The sequence below is a fragment of the Rhineura floridana genome, chromosome 1 (genome assembly GCF_030035675.1).
Source record: "Rhineura floridana isolate rRhiFlo1 chromosome 1, rRhiFlo1.hap2, whole genome shotgun sequence".
Lineage (NCBI taxonomy): Eukaryota > Metazoa > Chordata > Lepidosauria > Squamata > Rhineuridae > Rhineura > Rhineura floridana.
Genome location: NC_084480.1, coordinates 121,415,956 through 121,432,735, shown reverse-complemented (window position 1 = coordinate 121,432,735; position 16,780 = coordinate 121,415,956). Strand labels below are relative to the sequence as shown.

General features: G+C 41.8%; 1 protein-coding gene across 6 annotated transcripts in view; it reads right to left on the bottom strand.

Annotated features, from left to right (window-relative positions):
• The window catches only part of FOCAD (focadhesin), a 211,582-nt gene that overhangs the window by 84,320 nt on the left and 110,482 nt on the right, over positions 1 to 16,780 (bottom strand). For all 6 annotated transcript variants that reach the window (XM_061630872.1, XM_061630878.1, XM_061630855.1 and 3 more), the window contains 2 exons: positions 10,844 to 10,978; positions 766 to 816 (listed from right to left, as the gene is read on the bottom strand). In XM_061630872.1, coding sequence (XP_061486856.1) covers positions 766 to 816; positions 10,844 to 10,978 — 186 coding nt within the window. The remainder of the gene's footprint in view (positions 1 to 765; positions 817 to 10,843; positions 10,979 to 16,780) is intronic.

The window sequence follows — 16,780 nt, the reverse complement described above, 5'->3', positions numbered from 1 at the left end:
CCAAAATGCAAGGAAGCCTCTATAGCTCTCTTCTGTACTGTAACTATTCCAAGATGCAGTACTATATTTAGCTGCTATGCCTGACAATTTAACATTCTTCACACGCAATAGATGTAATGTGTAAAACAAAAGCACACCATGAAAACACATGTCAAGAAGCAGCACACCATCACAGGTCCAATTTAGACATTACTGTAATAGCACTGTAAACGAAAACACTAGTATGGAAGCAAAGGATGCACGCACGCACACACACAGACAAACTTCTCCTGGTTTGGCCTGCATCACCTCTACAGGAAATGAAACATCAAGCACATGAAGTTGCACTGATCATGTCGCTCCTTCCTACCCCAGTGTCAGTGGCAAGATTTGCAGAGGCGAGAAGGGAAGGGAAGGGCGAATGCAGCACTGGTACAGGAAGGAATAACATGATCAGCAATGACCTGTGTGATCAGAGCCTAACATTCTACCAAGAGAGCCTGGGACTGGACCACAGGAGTTATGCCATCTCTGCAGAAGGATCTTGATCACAGAGCACTAATATAGTACTGATTTCAACATGAATTTATTTCCAGCAGTATCCTTGGCTTAATTGTTTCAATTGTTTTAATTGTTAAATTTTATATTCTATTTTTTATGAATTTTTTATCTTGTATTTTTTCTTGCTGGTCTATGTACCGTAATAAACATTCATTCATTCTCTGGCCAGAAATTGCCTAAAGTGCATGACACAAACTGTACTATCCTTATTTACTAGTGTCTCACCTTGCTTTGTGCGTGGCTCCACAGGAAGCTGACAACTTGAGCTTTAAATTTCTATAAAATTGGAAGAAAAAAAGAAACCACTCAAGAATATGCACCACTTTCGTATTTGGGCAACCAGGTAGAAAATTCAAGCAAAAAAAGAAAAAAATCTCCCAGCCTTCTAATACAGTGCCCTCAGAATAAAATCAAACAGGCATTTATGGCTGAATAATTTCTTTAGAATAGGGGCAGAGCCCAAAGTTTCCAAAGGTGTCCGGAGCTCAATTTGCAGTAACAAGAATGGTTCAGGCAATTTAGCTGGGTTAAAAATGCAGGCCAATGGACCTTAGCATACTAAGAGAGAGAATTTCAAAAGGTCAAAAATTACCCTTAAGAGCCAATATCCAATGATGTACAATAAAAAAGCACACAAGTGCCATTTCAGCTTTGTAGGGGGAGGGAATTGACCTTTTAGTGCTCCTAAAGAGGCGATTCATAGACCTTCTACATTGCTGAAGTCTCAATGACATTAACAGACTTTAAATGAGTTTTTTCTGCTAAAAGCATGTAAGTCACTTATCAAAACATTATCCTCACTGAAACAAGAAGGTAGAATAATTGTATGTGGTGAACTCCATACTACAACATGAAAAGCAGCTATTGTGCTGTCAAATGATGTTGAAAGAGTCCCCCCCCATATTAGCTGACCTATGAAAGAATATAGTACATGGGGAACCTGTGGCCAGATGTTGCTGGATTTCCAACTCTCATCAGTCCCAGCCAGCATGGCCAATGCTCAGGGATGATGGAAGCTTTCTTAGGTCCCAGCCAGAGGAGTCCTCATCAAAGGAAGATCAGGAAGTCCCAGTCTTGGACTCAGCCCTGGCTCAGGCTCCATTTAAGGGTGAGGGACCAGGATTCTGTGATGAGGCCCAGGGCGGGCTGTCTGTACCAAGGGTAAACGTAGCTTCTGACATCAAGACTGAACAACCCCAGAGCCCAAGGGAGAAGTGTTGCCTCTGATGCCATAGGGAGACTCGGGCCATACGCAGGAGTGCCCAACTACAGGGCCGGACTCCTCTGGAGTAAAGGACTCATCGGGAGTAAGAGCCTGGCTACAGGTGATCAATGGGAGTCAGCTGAGGTTTGGGGTGTGGTTCAGCAGCTGCAGCATAAAATCCGCAGTGCTAGGCTGGAAGAGCTGCTGGAACAACATCTATACACCAGCTCTGTACCTGCCGTGTCTAAAGATTACCTGTGGACCCTGGGCCTGTCTCTTGCCTTCCCTCTTACCTGCGTTGCTTACAGACTGCTTGGCTTCTAACCGTAGACTGCTCAAACCCTGATTCTCGCCTGACCCCCTTTGGTTTTGAGGTACACTCTGGACTCTGACTTCAGACTGACTCTGGATACTGCCCTTGTGCTGCCCTCACTTGTGTTTCTGCTGGGGAGTCTCTTGCCTCCTTAAGGAGCCTGGTGAGAACAAGACAACTGCTGTCCAGCAATATCTGGAGAGGCACAGGTTTTCCACCTCTGATACTGATGCTTACAAGTGCTAGTTTCAGGCCCTCAAAATAATCAAGACAGACACGACTAACAATGTCATATTTTATCAATGTTACTGAAACATATTGCCATGTTAACAAATTATACAATAGGAGTTGCCAAAAGGTCTATGTGAAAAGAAATATTAAAGCAGCTTCATCATTAGCCTAGCAGCTTTTTTATGCTTTTCAAAATAGCTCATGTTAAAACCTGCCCTTCTTCTCAAAACGGTGTGCTCTTGAAATAGAAGATCCTCTAATGGAAATAGTGAACAACCTACTCTCAGAAGGGTTTCTCCCACTCCCCTTCAAATATGGGAGCCATGTCATCATGACAGTAGATACAACCATTAGTCCAGTTATCATAGTGCTCTCCAAAGACTTTCTCCCATCCCCAATGGAGACAAGAGGGTTTCTTAATGTAATAAAAATCCCTGATGTGTCCAATAGTGATTACTCTTTTTATTGATCTTTCAGCTGGATGTAGTTAGCATCTTGGGGCATATCTGTCCAGCTAGGGTGCACCAGAGCTCAGACACAGAACCTCTTTAATGCTAAGGCTGAGATTTTGAATATGTAAATTAGTAGATAAGAATAATTACTGTGAGCAAGTGTAGAGCACATAACTTACCATTATCTACTCAAGGCTATTCCCTACCCGCCTGCAAATGGAAAATATGACATAACAGGAAGGGTGTTAGATTTGAACTAGAGAGACCCGAACTGAAAATAGGCCTGTGCCATATTTTTATTCATTTCTGTTTTCTGAGCAAAATTAGTGCCTTTCAAGGGCCATCATCCCAGCCTATCAGAGATCACATAACAAATGTGAGAATGTTACTATGCTACATAGTCAATCAAAATCTGCTGGATCAGCAATGACAAACAAAGCTATTTAAGATTTAAGATGAACCTTTAACTGGACTTATGGGTGATCCTAGCCAATCAGATGCCAAGGTCAAAAGCTTATTGAGAGCAATACTGAACTGCATCAATTTTCATACTTTTCAGAATAATCCACAGAGTTACTGAAAGGAGAAGGAGAGGGCTGACACTAATAAAAACCTCCATCCCTTTTTATTCATCTTTAGTTCAAATCTGAATTCAGCCATGAAGTTCCCTATGGCTTTGTCTAACCTACCTCACATGGTTACGGCGAGGATACAAGGAGAAAAAATGCTTGTATTCCACCTGCCCCCTCTAGGATGCACACATTAACGTGGTGAGGGGGTTTGAGAGTGTTGAAGAAGCTGAGAGCAATGCTGTCTTCTTGTATATATTTCTCAATTTTTTTCTGTCTACAACACTACTCTGATGTAAGTTCTTAAAAAAGACAGCAAAAGTTTCTCCAATTTCTGTTGGTGAACAGGTTATTGATCCATCCTTCTTTTGTACTGCAATTATCAAACATTTTCTATGTTTTTGCCTAATCCTATTTACCAATAATAGTGATCCCCTGCTCCCAAACTCATGGAATCTTTGTTTAGTGTATAGCATGTTGACCATAATTTTATTAACTTCCAAAAGGTCTAATTCTTTATGTTTTATTTCTAATTGTTTATAAATTTGTTTAGAACCTGATCTCCCGTATTTTGGAAGTAAAATTTGGATTTCATTATTTATCAATTTGCAAATTATGTCTGAATTTGATTTGATGTAATTCCTTTATGCAAATGCCCCTTACTACTGCTTTCATAGCTTCCCATTGTGTTCTAATTGGCATTTCTGGAGTGTCATTTTGTTTGAAGTAATTATTTAAAGCATTTTGAATTTCTTCCTTCCTCGTTTGTGTGGTGAGTAGTATGGAGCTCTGTTTCCAAACAAAGGATCTCCTAATAGATTGCATAATATCCATAGTTATTGAGACTGGGGCATGATCCGTGATTCTTATTGCTCATATTTCTACATTAATTAAAGATGGTACTAAATCTGCTCTGGTAAGGATACTGTCCAGCCTGGAATAAGACTGAGAGGTCATTGAGAAGAAGGTGAAACTGTAATTCTGTGGCTGTAATTCAGCCCAAGTGTCTTTTAAATTAAACTTTTAAAAGATGCTGCGAATTTTTGTTTGTTTTCAGAAAGCAAAGATCGCTTATCACATTTTCCCCCATGTGTTTTCTTTCTCCTGTTATCAAAAGAAGTCATGCATCTAAGATTGATACTCAAGTCTCCTCTGACAGCAATGTCGTCAGGAGTCTAGATCAAGAGGCTAGACTTCTAGCAGGGGCACCCAAGGCGGAACGGTCAAAGCTGAGATACCAGACTAAGATGCATCCAAACTCAGAGGAAGGCAATGGTAAATCACCTCTGAATACCTCTACCGTGAAAACCCTATAAACAGAGTATCCAAAATGCAACACGAGATAGTGCTGGAAGATGAGAGCCCTAGTTCAGAAGACACTCACTGAGCTACTGGGGAAGAACAAAGGACAAGTATGAGTTGCACTGTGACTAACGATGCAGCTGAGTCAAAGCCGAAAGGAAGCCCAGAGGCTGATTTGCACAGATGCGAAAGGAGAGTCCGGAGTTGTACGACGCACGCAATAGGAACATGGTATGTGAGAAGCATGACCCAGGGAAAGTTAGAAATTGTCAAGAAAGAAATGGAACGTATCAACATTACAATACTTGGTGTGAGTGAATAAAAATGGATGGGAATGGGCCATTTTCAATCAGGCAACTACAAAATATTTTATGCAGGAAATGAGAAATTAAAAAGAAACAGGGTTGTTTTAATAGTGAGAAGTGATGTAGCAAAAGCAATTAGGAGCTATAACGCAAGGTCTGAGCAAGTTATATCAATGAGATTAATTGGGAAACCTATTATCATAACCATCATCCAAGTCTACGCTCCAACGGCAAATGCAGACGAAGAGGAATTGGAGAGATTTTCCGCAGAAGTACAGGAAGAAATTGATCACACACCAAAACAAGATGTGCTGGTAGTCATGAGGGACTGGAATGCAAATGTAGGGAACAGAGAAGAACTAGGAATTGTGGGAAAATGGGGCTTAGGAGATAGAAATGAAGCAGGAGAAAGACTTATTGAGTTCTGTGAAGCCAATAATTTTTTTGAGCAACCGAAAAGATGACTGTACAGGTGGATTTCACCAAATGGTCAATACAGGAATCAAATCAATTATATAATTCCATACTATCTGCAAAAACAAGACCAGGAGCAGACTGCGGTACAGATCATGAACTATAATAATAATAATAAAAATAATAAAATTTAATTTATGTGTCGCCTATCTGGCCAGTGGCCACTCTAGGCGACGTACATACAATAAATTACAACAAAATAGAATACAAAAGTACAGTGTAACAGTATAAATTATGCTAACAAACAATATATGGTAGGCAGTATTTAAATCATAAGGACATTAAACCTCCCCAGAAGTCCCAAAAGCCTGTTGGAAAAGCCAGGTCTTTAAGGCCTTGCGGAACATATTCAGGGAAGAGACGTGCCGAAGATCTTGTGGGAGGGAGTTCCAGAGGGTGGGGGCTGCCACTGAGAAGGCCCTCTCTCTAGTTCCCGCCAATCTAGCTGCTTTGGTTGGCGGGATTGAGAGAAGGCCTTGAGTGGCCGATCTTGTCAGGCGGCATAATTGGTGGCGTTGTAGGCGCTCCTTTAGATAAACTGGGCCGAGACCGTATAGGTCATATCGAAAATCAGAGTAAAGCTAAAGATGAACAACAAAGCAATCATAATGCCAAAATACAATTTAAATACAATTTAAACAACATCCCAGGAAAACATAAAGATCAAGTAAGGAACAGATTTGAGGTTCTAAAACTTAGTTGACAGAGAACCAGAAGAACTATGAACTGAAGTCAGAGACATTATCAATGAAGAAAGCAAAAAGACAATACCTTAATACAGTTAAATACAGTACAGTTAAAAAGAGAGAAAGACCTCAATGGATGACTGAAGAAACTCTTAAAAGGGTTAAAGAGAGAAGGAAAGCAAAAGCAAAAGGAGATAGAAACACGGTTAGAACCCTAAATGCAACATACAGTGACTAGCACATATGGACAAAGAGAACTATTACAATAGTTATTGTATAAAAATTGAAGAGGACAACAAAAAGGGTAAAACAAGAGCCCTATTCCAAAAGATTAGAGAAATTAAAGGGAAATTTAAACCAAGAGTAGGGATGTTGAATAATCAACAGGGGAACACTGCCTGACTGAGATGAAATAAAAGGAAGATGGAAGCAATACACTGAAGAACTCTAAAAAAGAGATGCCAGGATGACAGATTCATTCACGGAGGAACCGTATGATGAAGAACCAGAAATTTTAGAATGTGAGGTGAAAGCTGCTATTAAAATACTTGGAAGAAACAAATCACCAGAACAGATGGAAGAGTTCGATATACATTCCAATTCCAAAAAAGGGGATCCCAGGGAATACAGTAATTATCGGACTATTGCCTTAATATCCCATGCAAGTAAAGTAGTGCTCAAGATTCTACAACAAAGACTCTTACCATATATGGAGCGAGAAATGCCAGATGTCCAAGCTGGATTTAGAAAGGGAAGAGGCACCAGAGATCATATCGCAAACATACGTTGGATAATGGAACGGACCAAGGAATTTCAGAAGAAAATCACCCTGTGGTTTACAGATTACAGCAAAGCCTTTGATTGTGTAGATCATGAAAAACTATGGAATGCTTTAAAAGAAATGGGGGTGCCACAACATCTGATTGTCCTGACACACAACCTATACTCTGGACAAGGGGCTATTGTAAGGACAAAATACGGAGAAACTGATTGGTTCCCAATCGGAAAGGGATTAGACAGGGGTGTATTTTATCACCCTATTTGTTTAATCTATATGCAGAACGTATCATATGGAAAGCGGGATTGGACCAAGATGAAGGAGGTGTGAAAATTGGAGGGAGAAATATCAATAAGATATGCAGATGATACCATACTACTAGCAGAAATCAGTAATGATTTGGAAAGAAAATTGATGAAAGTTAAAGAGGAAAGCACAAAAGTAGGACTACAGCTGAAAGTCAAGAAAACTAAAGTAATGACAACAGAAGATTTATGTAACTTTAAAGTTGACAGCGAGGACATTGAACTTGTCAAGGATTATCAATACCTTGGCATAGTCATTAACCAAAATGGAGACAATAGTTAAGGAATCAGAAGAAGGCAAGGACTGGGGAGGGAAGCTATGAGAGAACTAGAAAAGGTCCTCAAATGCAAAGATGTATCACTGAACACCAAAGTCAGGATCATTCAGACCATGGTATTCCCAATCTCTATGTATGGATGTGAAAGTTGGATAGTGAAAGAAGCGGATAAGAGAAAAACCAACTCATTTGAAATGTGGTGTTGGAGGAGAGCTTTGTGCATACCATGGACCGCGAAAAAGACAAATAATTGGGTGTTAGAACAAATTAACCAGAACTATCACTAGAAGCTAAAATGATGAAACTGAGGTTATCATACTTTGGACACATCATGAGAAGACATGATTCACTAGAAAAGACCATAATGCTGGGAAAAACAGAAGGGAGTAGAAAAAAAGGCCAAACAAGAGATGGGATTGATTCCATAAAGGAAGCCACAGACTTGAATTTACAAGGTCTGAACAGGGTGGTTCATGACAGATGCTATTGGAGGTTGCTGATTCATAGGGTCACAATAAGTCGTAATCAACTTGAAGGCAGATAACAACAAATTCCAACCTGCCCTTACTGGCGAAAGAGAAGATACAAGTGTGATAAATACATACACTGGGATTGGGAAACCAGGCTTCTAAGTCAGAGGGTGTCACTTTCAGCAAGGCTTGAGCTCCAATATAAGTCTTTAGAAATTAAGCGCATTTACACTTGTAGCACATAAACAGAGTATGAAGTAAATTAATTTAATTTAATTTAATTTATTTATTTAAAATATTTATACCCCGCCCTTTTCCCTAGGAACTCAGGGCGGCTTACATTAAAACAGAAGTAATTAATAAACATGATATTCAGTTTAAGCAATTTAAATAAAAATAAAATTAAATAAACATAGGTTAAAACTAACTACATTGGTTAAAAGCCCGTCTAAATAGAACAATCTTCACCTGTGCACGAAAATTCGATAATGAGGAAGCCAACCGGACCTCAATAGGGAGAGAATTCCACAGTCTAGGGGCGGCCACCGAAAAAGCCCTATTCTGTGTCTCTGCAAGATGAACTTGCAGGAAGGAAGGGGTAATGAGTAGAATCTTGCTGGAGGATCTTAGAGTCCGAGCAGGTTCATAGAGGGAGAGGCGCTCTGACAGATAGCCTGGACCTAAGCTGTATAAGGCTTTATAGGTCAAAACCAGCACCTTGAATTGTGCCCGGAAACATATGGGCAACCAGTGGAGCTGATACAACAAAGGAATTGTTTGTTCTCTATATCCCGCCCCAGTTAGCATCCTGGCTGCAGCTCTTTGTACCAATTTCGGTTTCCGAGCAGTCTTCAGGGGCAGCCCCACGTAGAGCGCGTTACAGTAGTCTAATCGGGATGTAACTAAGGCATGTGTCACCGTGGTCAAGTCTGACTGGTCAAGGAACGGGCGCAGTTGGCGCACCAATCTTAATTGAGCGAAAGCACTCTTAGCCACAGCCGAGACCTGTGCCTCCAAGGTCAGAGCCGAGTCCAGGAGCACTCCCAAACTGCGAACCTGTGATTTCAGGGGGAGTGTAACCCCATCCAGCACAAGTTGAATCCCTATTCCCTGCTCCGCCTTCCGACTGACGAGGAGCACCTCTGTCTTGTCAGGATTTAATTTCAGCTTGTTCACTCCCATCCAGTCCATCACTGATACCAGGCATCGGTTGAGAACCTGGACGGCTTCCTTGGTTTCATCAGGTGAAAAGGAGAGATAGAGTTGGGTGTCATCTGCATATTGGTGGCACCGAACCCCAAAACTCCGGATAACCTCTCCCAGCGGTTTCATGTAGATATTAAATAACATGGGGGACAAAACTGAGCCCTGTGGGACCCCATAGGTCAATGGCCGGGTGGTCAAACAGGAGTCCCCCATAACCACCTTCTGGGTTCGTTCCTCCAGGAAGGACCGGAGCCATCGTATTACCATGCCTCCAAGTCCCATCCCAGTGAGGCGGCCCAGAAGGATACCATGGTCGATGGTATCGACAGCAGCTGAGAGATCCAGTAAAACCAACAGGGACACACTCCCCCTGTCCAGCTCTCTGCGAAGGTCATCCACCAAGGTGACCAAGGCCATCTCAGTTCCACAACCTGGCCTGAAACCAGATTGAGCTGGATCTAGATAGTCCATCTCATCCAAAAATCCCTGGAGCTGAGCAGTCACCACCCGCTCTATTATCTTGCCAAGAAAAGGAATATTAGATACTGGGCGGTAATTACCTAATAATAGAGGGCCAAGGAAGGTTTTTTCAATAAAGGTCTTATTACTGCCTCCTTTAGACAGGACGGTATTCTGCCCTGTCCCAAAGAGACATTAATCACTTCCATGACCCACTTAACCAGTCCCTCTCTGGCAGTTTTTATAAGCCAGGAAGGGCAAGGATCTAACATGGTAGGACGTACTTCTCCAAGGATTCTGTCCACATCCTCGGGTTGAACAAGCTGAAAAGAATCCATTCTAATTAAACAAGCAGGAGCCGGAGTTACATCCATAGAGACTGTATTAATCTTGGCGTCTAAGTCAGAACGAATCTGAGCAACTTTGTTTGCAAAATAACATGGAAACTCATGACAACGGGCTATAGAGTGGTCAACATATTAATGAGGGTCAGAATTTAAAAGACCCTTAACAACTTGAAACAATTCCGCCGGACGAGATTCAGCGGATGCAATAGAGGCGGAGAAGAAGAATTTCTTCTGGGTCCTCACTGCTATGGAATAGGTTTTTAGATAGGTTCTAGCCCGTGTTCGATCAGATTCGTTCAGAGTTTTCCGCCAACGTCGCTCTAGTCTCCGTCTTTCGCGTTTCATCATCGTCAGTTCTCCAGTAAACCAAGGAGCAGATTTTGTTCCAATCCGCGAAAGGAGGCACTTAGGGGCGATTGTGTCCACCGCCCTGGTCATTTCCTCATTCCAAAGGTCGACCAAGGCTTCAACAGAATCACCTGCCGAGGTGACCGGAAAATCCCCAAGAGCCATCAGAAAACCATCCGGATCCATCAGTCTCCTGGGGCAGACCATTCTAATTGGTCCCCCACCCCTGCGGAGGTTCTGAACTTAAAAGGCTTTCAAGAAGGGTCTTGCTTTGCACCGGAATATTACTTCTGTAGCTGAATGCTCTTAAATCTCATGCACAACTTTAAAAACCACTCTGGAATGAGAGAAGCACTTTCTTCACTTTAAATGGCTTGATCAATAACATTAGCTAAAACAGCCATAACAAGAGCATTTGCTTCATTGCTAAATAATTCTGAAGTGCCGAAGTACTGTGTGGGTAAAAAAAGAAAGGACATACATTATTAGCAAAGACTATGGGAACACTCATAAAATACTAGGCAGTATCTACTACATATTCATAGAAGAGGCATTCCTCAAGGCCAAGATACATACCTCATATTCGTTTGAATTCACTGTTAAGGATGGCACAAGAGAAAACAGTTCACTCAGTGTTTTTAAAATGAGCGGCCGGGTGTCGCAGCTCAACTTAGGAGAGAGTGCATTCCATGTAGAGCGAATGCAAACAGCCTGGAAGAGAAACAAAGGGTGACAGTAGCACAACATTAGCCAAAATATCCGTATCATGGTGCTCAGATCTCTTCTCTATATATTTATATCACCTCAGCAATTAACAAATGGATTAGAAACAGGAAGAGAATCAAGCAGTTATTTACTGACATTCTCAGAATGGTAACTGTCCAGGGATGATGGGAGCTGGAGTCCAACAACATCTGTAACACACACATACACACACCTGGTTTTACAGACAGAAAATGTGTGTTTCTAAGTACCCAGGATCTACGAAGTATCAGGTAGCTTTTGTGCTGTTTATAGTCACCACACTTATGATGATGATGAATTGAACGTGTCACCAAATGCATGATACCTGTCTAGGTAATTTACAATTAAAACAAAAATGTACAATGCCACAAATACAAAAAAAAAGAAGAAAAAAATGAAAAAAAATACATAAATCAACATCTTAAAGTATACACCACCATCAAAGTCCCACTTTAAACAGAAAAGACAGAATTTCCACTCAGAGACTCCCAATGAACAGTAAATTAAACCACCAGCAGAGAAAAGTTCTAGAACCTTAAAAAATATTACCACCGTAAATACTACTAAACTGTTAATAAACTACTGAACACTTGTGGGGTGAGGGGGGGGGGCTTTGCCAGTTGCCTGAAGAGTTGTAAAGCAGGTGCCAGGTGAGCTTCCCTGGAGAGGGGATTCCATCCTTGAGAAGGCCCTCTCTCTTGTTGTCACCCTACAAATTTCACCAGGAGAGCTTCTGTAGATCTTAAGGCCCAGTAAGCTCACATGGGAAGAGGTACCAAGCTACGTAAGGCTTTACAAGGTTAAAACTGGCACTTTGCATTGGACCTGGAAACATACTGGCAACCAATGCAAGGGGGCACGGACTAGCATAATATGTTCTGAATGCTCAGTCCCTGTTAACAACCTTGCACACCAAATTCTATACCAGCTGAAGCTTCTGTATCATCTTCAAGAGTATAACCCCTTGAAGTAATTCAAATGAGAGGGTACCAGAGAATAGATCACTGATGCTGGTAAAAAGCTATCCCATAGAGGTCACCTGTGTCTCCAATTATAGTAATGCATCCAGGACTAGTGCCATATAGTAGGAGTGTTAAGACATTAAAATGTATTTATTTTGTTTATATCCCGATTATCTTCCATAATGATTTCCAAGGAGGTTTCCCAAATATCTCCAATCCAGGCATTGCCTAGGCCCAGAAATGCTTAGCTTCAACAAAACTGCTATACTGTACCACATGCCTTTAAAACATGCCCATGGTCCAAGGCCCAATTCTAACAATTTGAAAATACAAGAAATGTCTTCCAATTATTAACCATGCAGTAACAGAATCAGGTTAATATACAAAAGAAAGTTTGACGAATTAAACACATTCAGTATTTTTAAAAAATGCTCAGAAAAAAACGGATTCCAGGACTACTGAAAAGCTGTGAGCAGATGGACATTAATCCATGAGAATTCTAGTTAAGGCTTTCATCTTGTCACCATCCCCTAAAAACATAGTAAAGGTTTCATCACTTTTGAAAGCTATGAAAAAGGCAGAAAAACAATATTTGAGAGCAGTTTTTACCCTGCAGCAAGACATCACATAGATTAAGAGGTTTAAACAAAGTATCGCCTACCCCTCACTCCAAGTGTGCACAAGTACTGTAGTTAGCAGGTAAAAAAGTTTCAAAGAAACAACGTGGATAGAAGACTATAAAGCAGCCTTTCCCAGCCACAGGTCCCCAGATGTTGTTAGACTACAACTCCCATCATACCCAGCCGATGATCAGGGATGATGGATGTTTTAGACCAACATCATCAGGGACTACTACGGGGACAGTGCCAGAGGTGGCCAGGTTGGGCCTTGGCTGAGAGACCTCGTGACTCAGAGGGCCCCCTGAAGGCCCCACTTTAGAGTGGGGCTCCCTTTCTGTGACCCACAGCAGCGTCAGATCCTGCAATCTGACCTTGCCACGGATTGTGGAGAGGGAGCCCGGGCACCCCCCAATACAGACGGCACAGGCTTCAATAAGGCCGTACACATGCCCCACTTTCTTCTCCCGTCAGTGGGAATCACCCACTGTGCCATCACCCAAGATAGTGGCGGGGGCAGGGGTGTAGTCATCCAGGGTCTCTGGGGGGGTTAGACCCCTTACTTTTTGGGGAGCCAGATCGCAGCAGGGCCCCTATGTCTTCAGCATCCTATGAGCCAATCAACATGAAAGTGTGTTAGCCACTGAGAGGAGTCTTTTAATATGCTTCCTTGTCCTTCCCTGCTGGTTGAAGCCAATCAGAGTGAAAGGAGGTGAGTCAGGCACTGAGAAGACTCTTCTCAGTAGCCAACACACTCCCCTTTCATACTAATTAGCTCCTAGGGATGTCTGCTATTGTGGAAGAAGGCATTAATAAGGAAAGAGATACAGAAAGCAGTTTTCAAATCTGGTCAGATTATTCTTTAATCTTAGAAGGTTGTATACTCTTAGCAGGGGGTGTGGCTGTGACTATCATGAAGGGACCCTGAACTTCTGGATTTGCCATTACTCTACTGGATTGATGGCAGGCATGCATGCTCTGCACACATCTTTCCCATGACACAAGAGGTAGGTGGAGCATGTGAACAAACTTGCCCCATGCCGCCTGTATGGGGAGATATGTTATGGCGCCATGGGCCCGGGGCAGGCTGGTGCCCAAGGGCTCAGTCATGCGTGGCACTGGTCCTGGACTGGCTGCTTTAAGCTGCTTTCTGATTGAGGCTGCTTTCACACGGCACTTTATTCCGTTATTCCAACAATTTCTTACCTGGTAATTTGCACATTTTATCTGACCTTTCAAACGTTCTGGAAATCTAGTGGAATTTAGTGGAAGTTTATTTCTGTGATAAATGATTTCAGAAATAATCTGTAAGCTTGGGAATCTGGAAAATTGTGGGAGTTTTGCACCAGCTGCAGCCACTCACATGACAGGCATCCCAGCATGCTATGTGTTCCTGCCCTTTAGGCACACGTCAATTTTTTTTGCCTGGTATTCTGGCATAGACACAGGTAGCAGCTTCCCCTTCCTCTTTTTCCCACACACACCTTAGCGCAACAGGTAATTCCGCGGGAAAGTTATTTTAGAAATCAGGACAGAAGCACTATCATTTTAATCTACAAAACTGACGCAATAAGCGTCATGTGTGAAAGCAGCTTGAATATGTCCCCTATTTCCAAGTCTATTATGATGTGAGTATGCAAAAGCAGTGCCTTCGTTCACAGATAAATAGACTTAAGCATCTGCATCCATGCATGCCAAAATTCAACACACTGAGCAAGTAAGCACCAATTACAAGTCACTATAATCAGGGCTGTTTGTGGTTTAGCATTCCACTATCTCATAATTCCCCATAGAATCTGGTTGTCTCCAAAGTCTAAAGGTTAAACAGATTCTCAGGAATCTCATATTTTGATTGAAAAAAAGTGTTTTTTAAAAAGAAAATCAGTCACTGTTTTGTAATGAAAAGGGTCTTGGCACTCAAGAAAACAATTACTTGTGCCATGAATCCACTTACATGCCTCAAAATTACTGCTTAATAAAACAATGTAGAAGCAGTATGTTTTCAAAGAGAGCCTTCAGATTGCTAAAAGAATGAAATTCAAGAAAAACAACAATTTGGAGAATTGTAATACACATCTCAACTAGGCAATGAACTATTAGATGTCAAACATGGCATTCATACCATTTGTTAACTGGTTTTTAAACATAACTTGGTTCTTCAGTAAATAGAACTGCATTTATCCACTTGAGAGCCAGTGTGGATTAGTGGTTAGAGTGTTGGACTATGACCTGGGAGACCATGGTTCGAATCCCCACATAGCCATGAAGCTCACTGGGTGACCTTGGGCCAGTCACTGCCTCTCAGCCTCAGAGGAAGGCAATGGTAAACCACCTCTGCATACCGCTTATCATGAAAACCCTATTCGTAGGGTCGCCATAAGTTGGAATCGGCTTGAAGGGAGTCCATTTCCATTTTTTATCCACTTACCAACCAATGGCCAGCATTGAATAACCAATGCAACTAACTACATGCAAGCCATAGATAATCAACTGTGTTTCCTGAAGAGTGTGTGTTCATGCCTGTGACGTCCTCCCCCAGCACCACCTGTGAAGCTCTCACTTGTGGCTACCAGCAGACAGGAACATCAGGTTTTCTTCCTACCCTTTACAGCTCTACCACAGATTTCAACAAATCCCACTGCTAGGCAGCACCACCAGTCACTTTCTGTAACCAAAACTCCCAGAGACTTTGCCTAAGTCTCTCTATAGCTTGTTACTTTGTGACTGTGTGCCTATGCTGTTCCCAACCCCCTTGTATCTTTATATTTAAAGCATACAACTCTGGGTTGCTCTGGATACTTGACTTGTTACAATATCTCCCTTCACCGCTGCCACCATTAGATACAGTTTCTGTTCAGCCTTGGTAATTACCTTGCCCTCCCTTCTGGTCTCTATATTCCCCCAGCCAAGGATCAGGCCTTTGGTAAACCAAATAAGTATTTATTTAATATTAGAAATAACAAGATTTCTTAAGGAATGTTTCACAAGCGTATGGTTTCATCTATATTCTGTTAGGTACTTGACTTCTTACTAATTGCCTCAGAACTCCGACTCACTCTCAACACCACTTCCAAACACCACCTCAACCTCTCTCTCCACCCCTCAATTCACCACCTCCCAGATTCAACTGTCATTCTTCCATTTATACTCCCAGCCATTCAAACACTCAGCCAATCATCCAGCATTCTACTGCTCATGTACTCCCCCCTCCTCTTTCACTCCACTTACCATATGTCTTCTATATAAACAGCACTTACCATATTTACAATATAAGCAGGAACATCACAATGCCCCCCCCACATTTATTTATTATATAAACACAAGTCACATGGCAAATCTCTTCTCAACTATAGGGAGAGTTTCAAAACCAGTGCAATGCCTCCTGCATGCATGTGTATGTGTTTTTAAAGAGGAATACACATCTCTGAAGTGCCTCTTTAGATATCAGTCTCATATTTGAAGTACTAAATCTGAAGTGCCTTAAAAGTATCAAGATTATTACGCAAATGTGTTGCTTTCTGAGAATTAGTCGCTTTTCCTTCTATTTTCAGAATAATGGGATGGACAAAGAAGAGAGGGATGGGGGATTAAGCACATGATGTGAAGGTTTATCTTCAAGCAACTCTTCAAAATCTGAATAAAATATAAACACAGAAAAAATCCCTTCCCCTTTTATGTGATGGAGAGCTCTGCCCAACCCCCAAAATCTTGCATACTGACAGACATCAGACCACTTCACACATTGTGTGAAATTAGCCAGCTACCCAGTAAAAGTACAGTTTAGTCAGCTGATTATGCAACAGCCAACCAGGCTTTTTGCATGCACACCAAAAGAAAGAGACACAGGAGAAGCATTAAAATAATAATTACAATAATTACATGAAGCCTCCTTCACGTGAGTAATAAATGAAAGGGCTATCAACAGTATTCAATCCATTTAAAATGTATTAATTTATATAGAGCCATCAATATACATGGTGCTCTACAAAGTGCAATAGGGTAGGCTCTTGCCCCAAGGGGCATACAATCTAAAATTGGACACAATAAGGAAATGGTGAGAGACGGAGGAAGGGGACATGCGTGGGGAACCTTTGGCTCTCCAGATGTGGCTGAACTACAGCTTGCATCAGCCCCAGCAAGCATGGACAATGTCCAAGGATGATGGGAGTTGTAGTTCAGCAACATCTGGA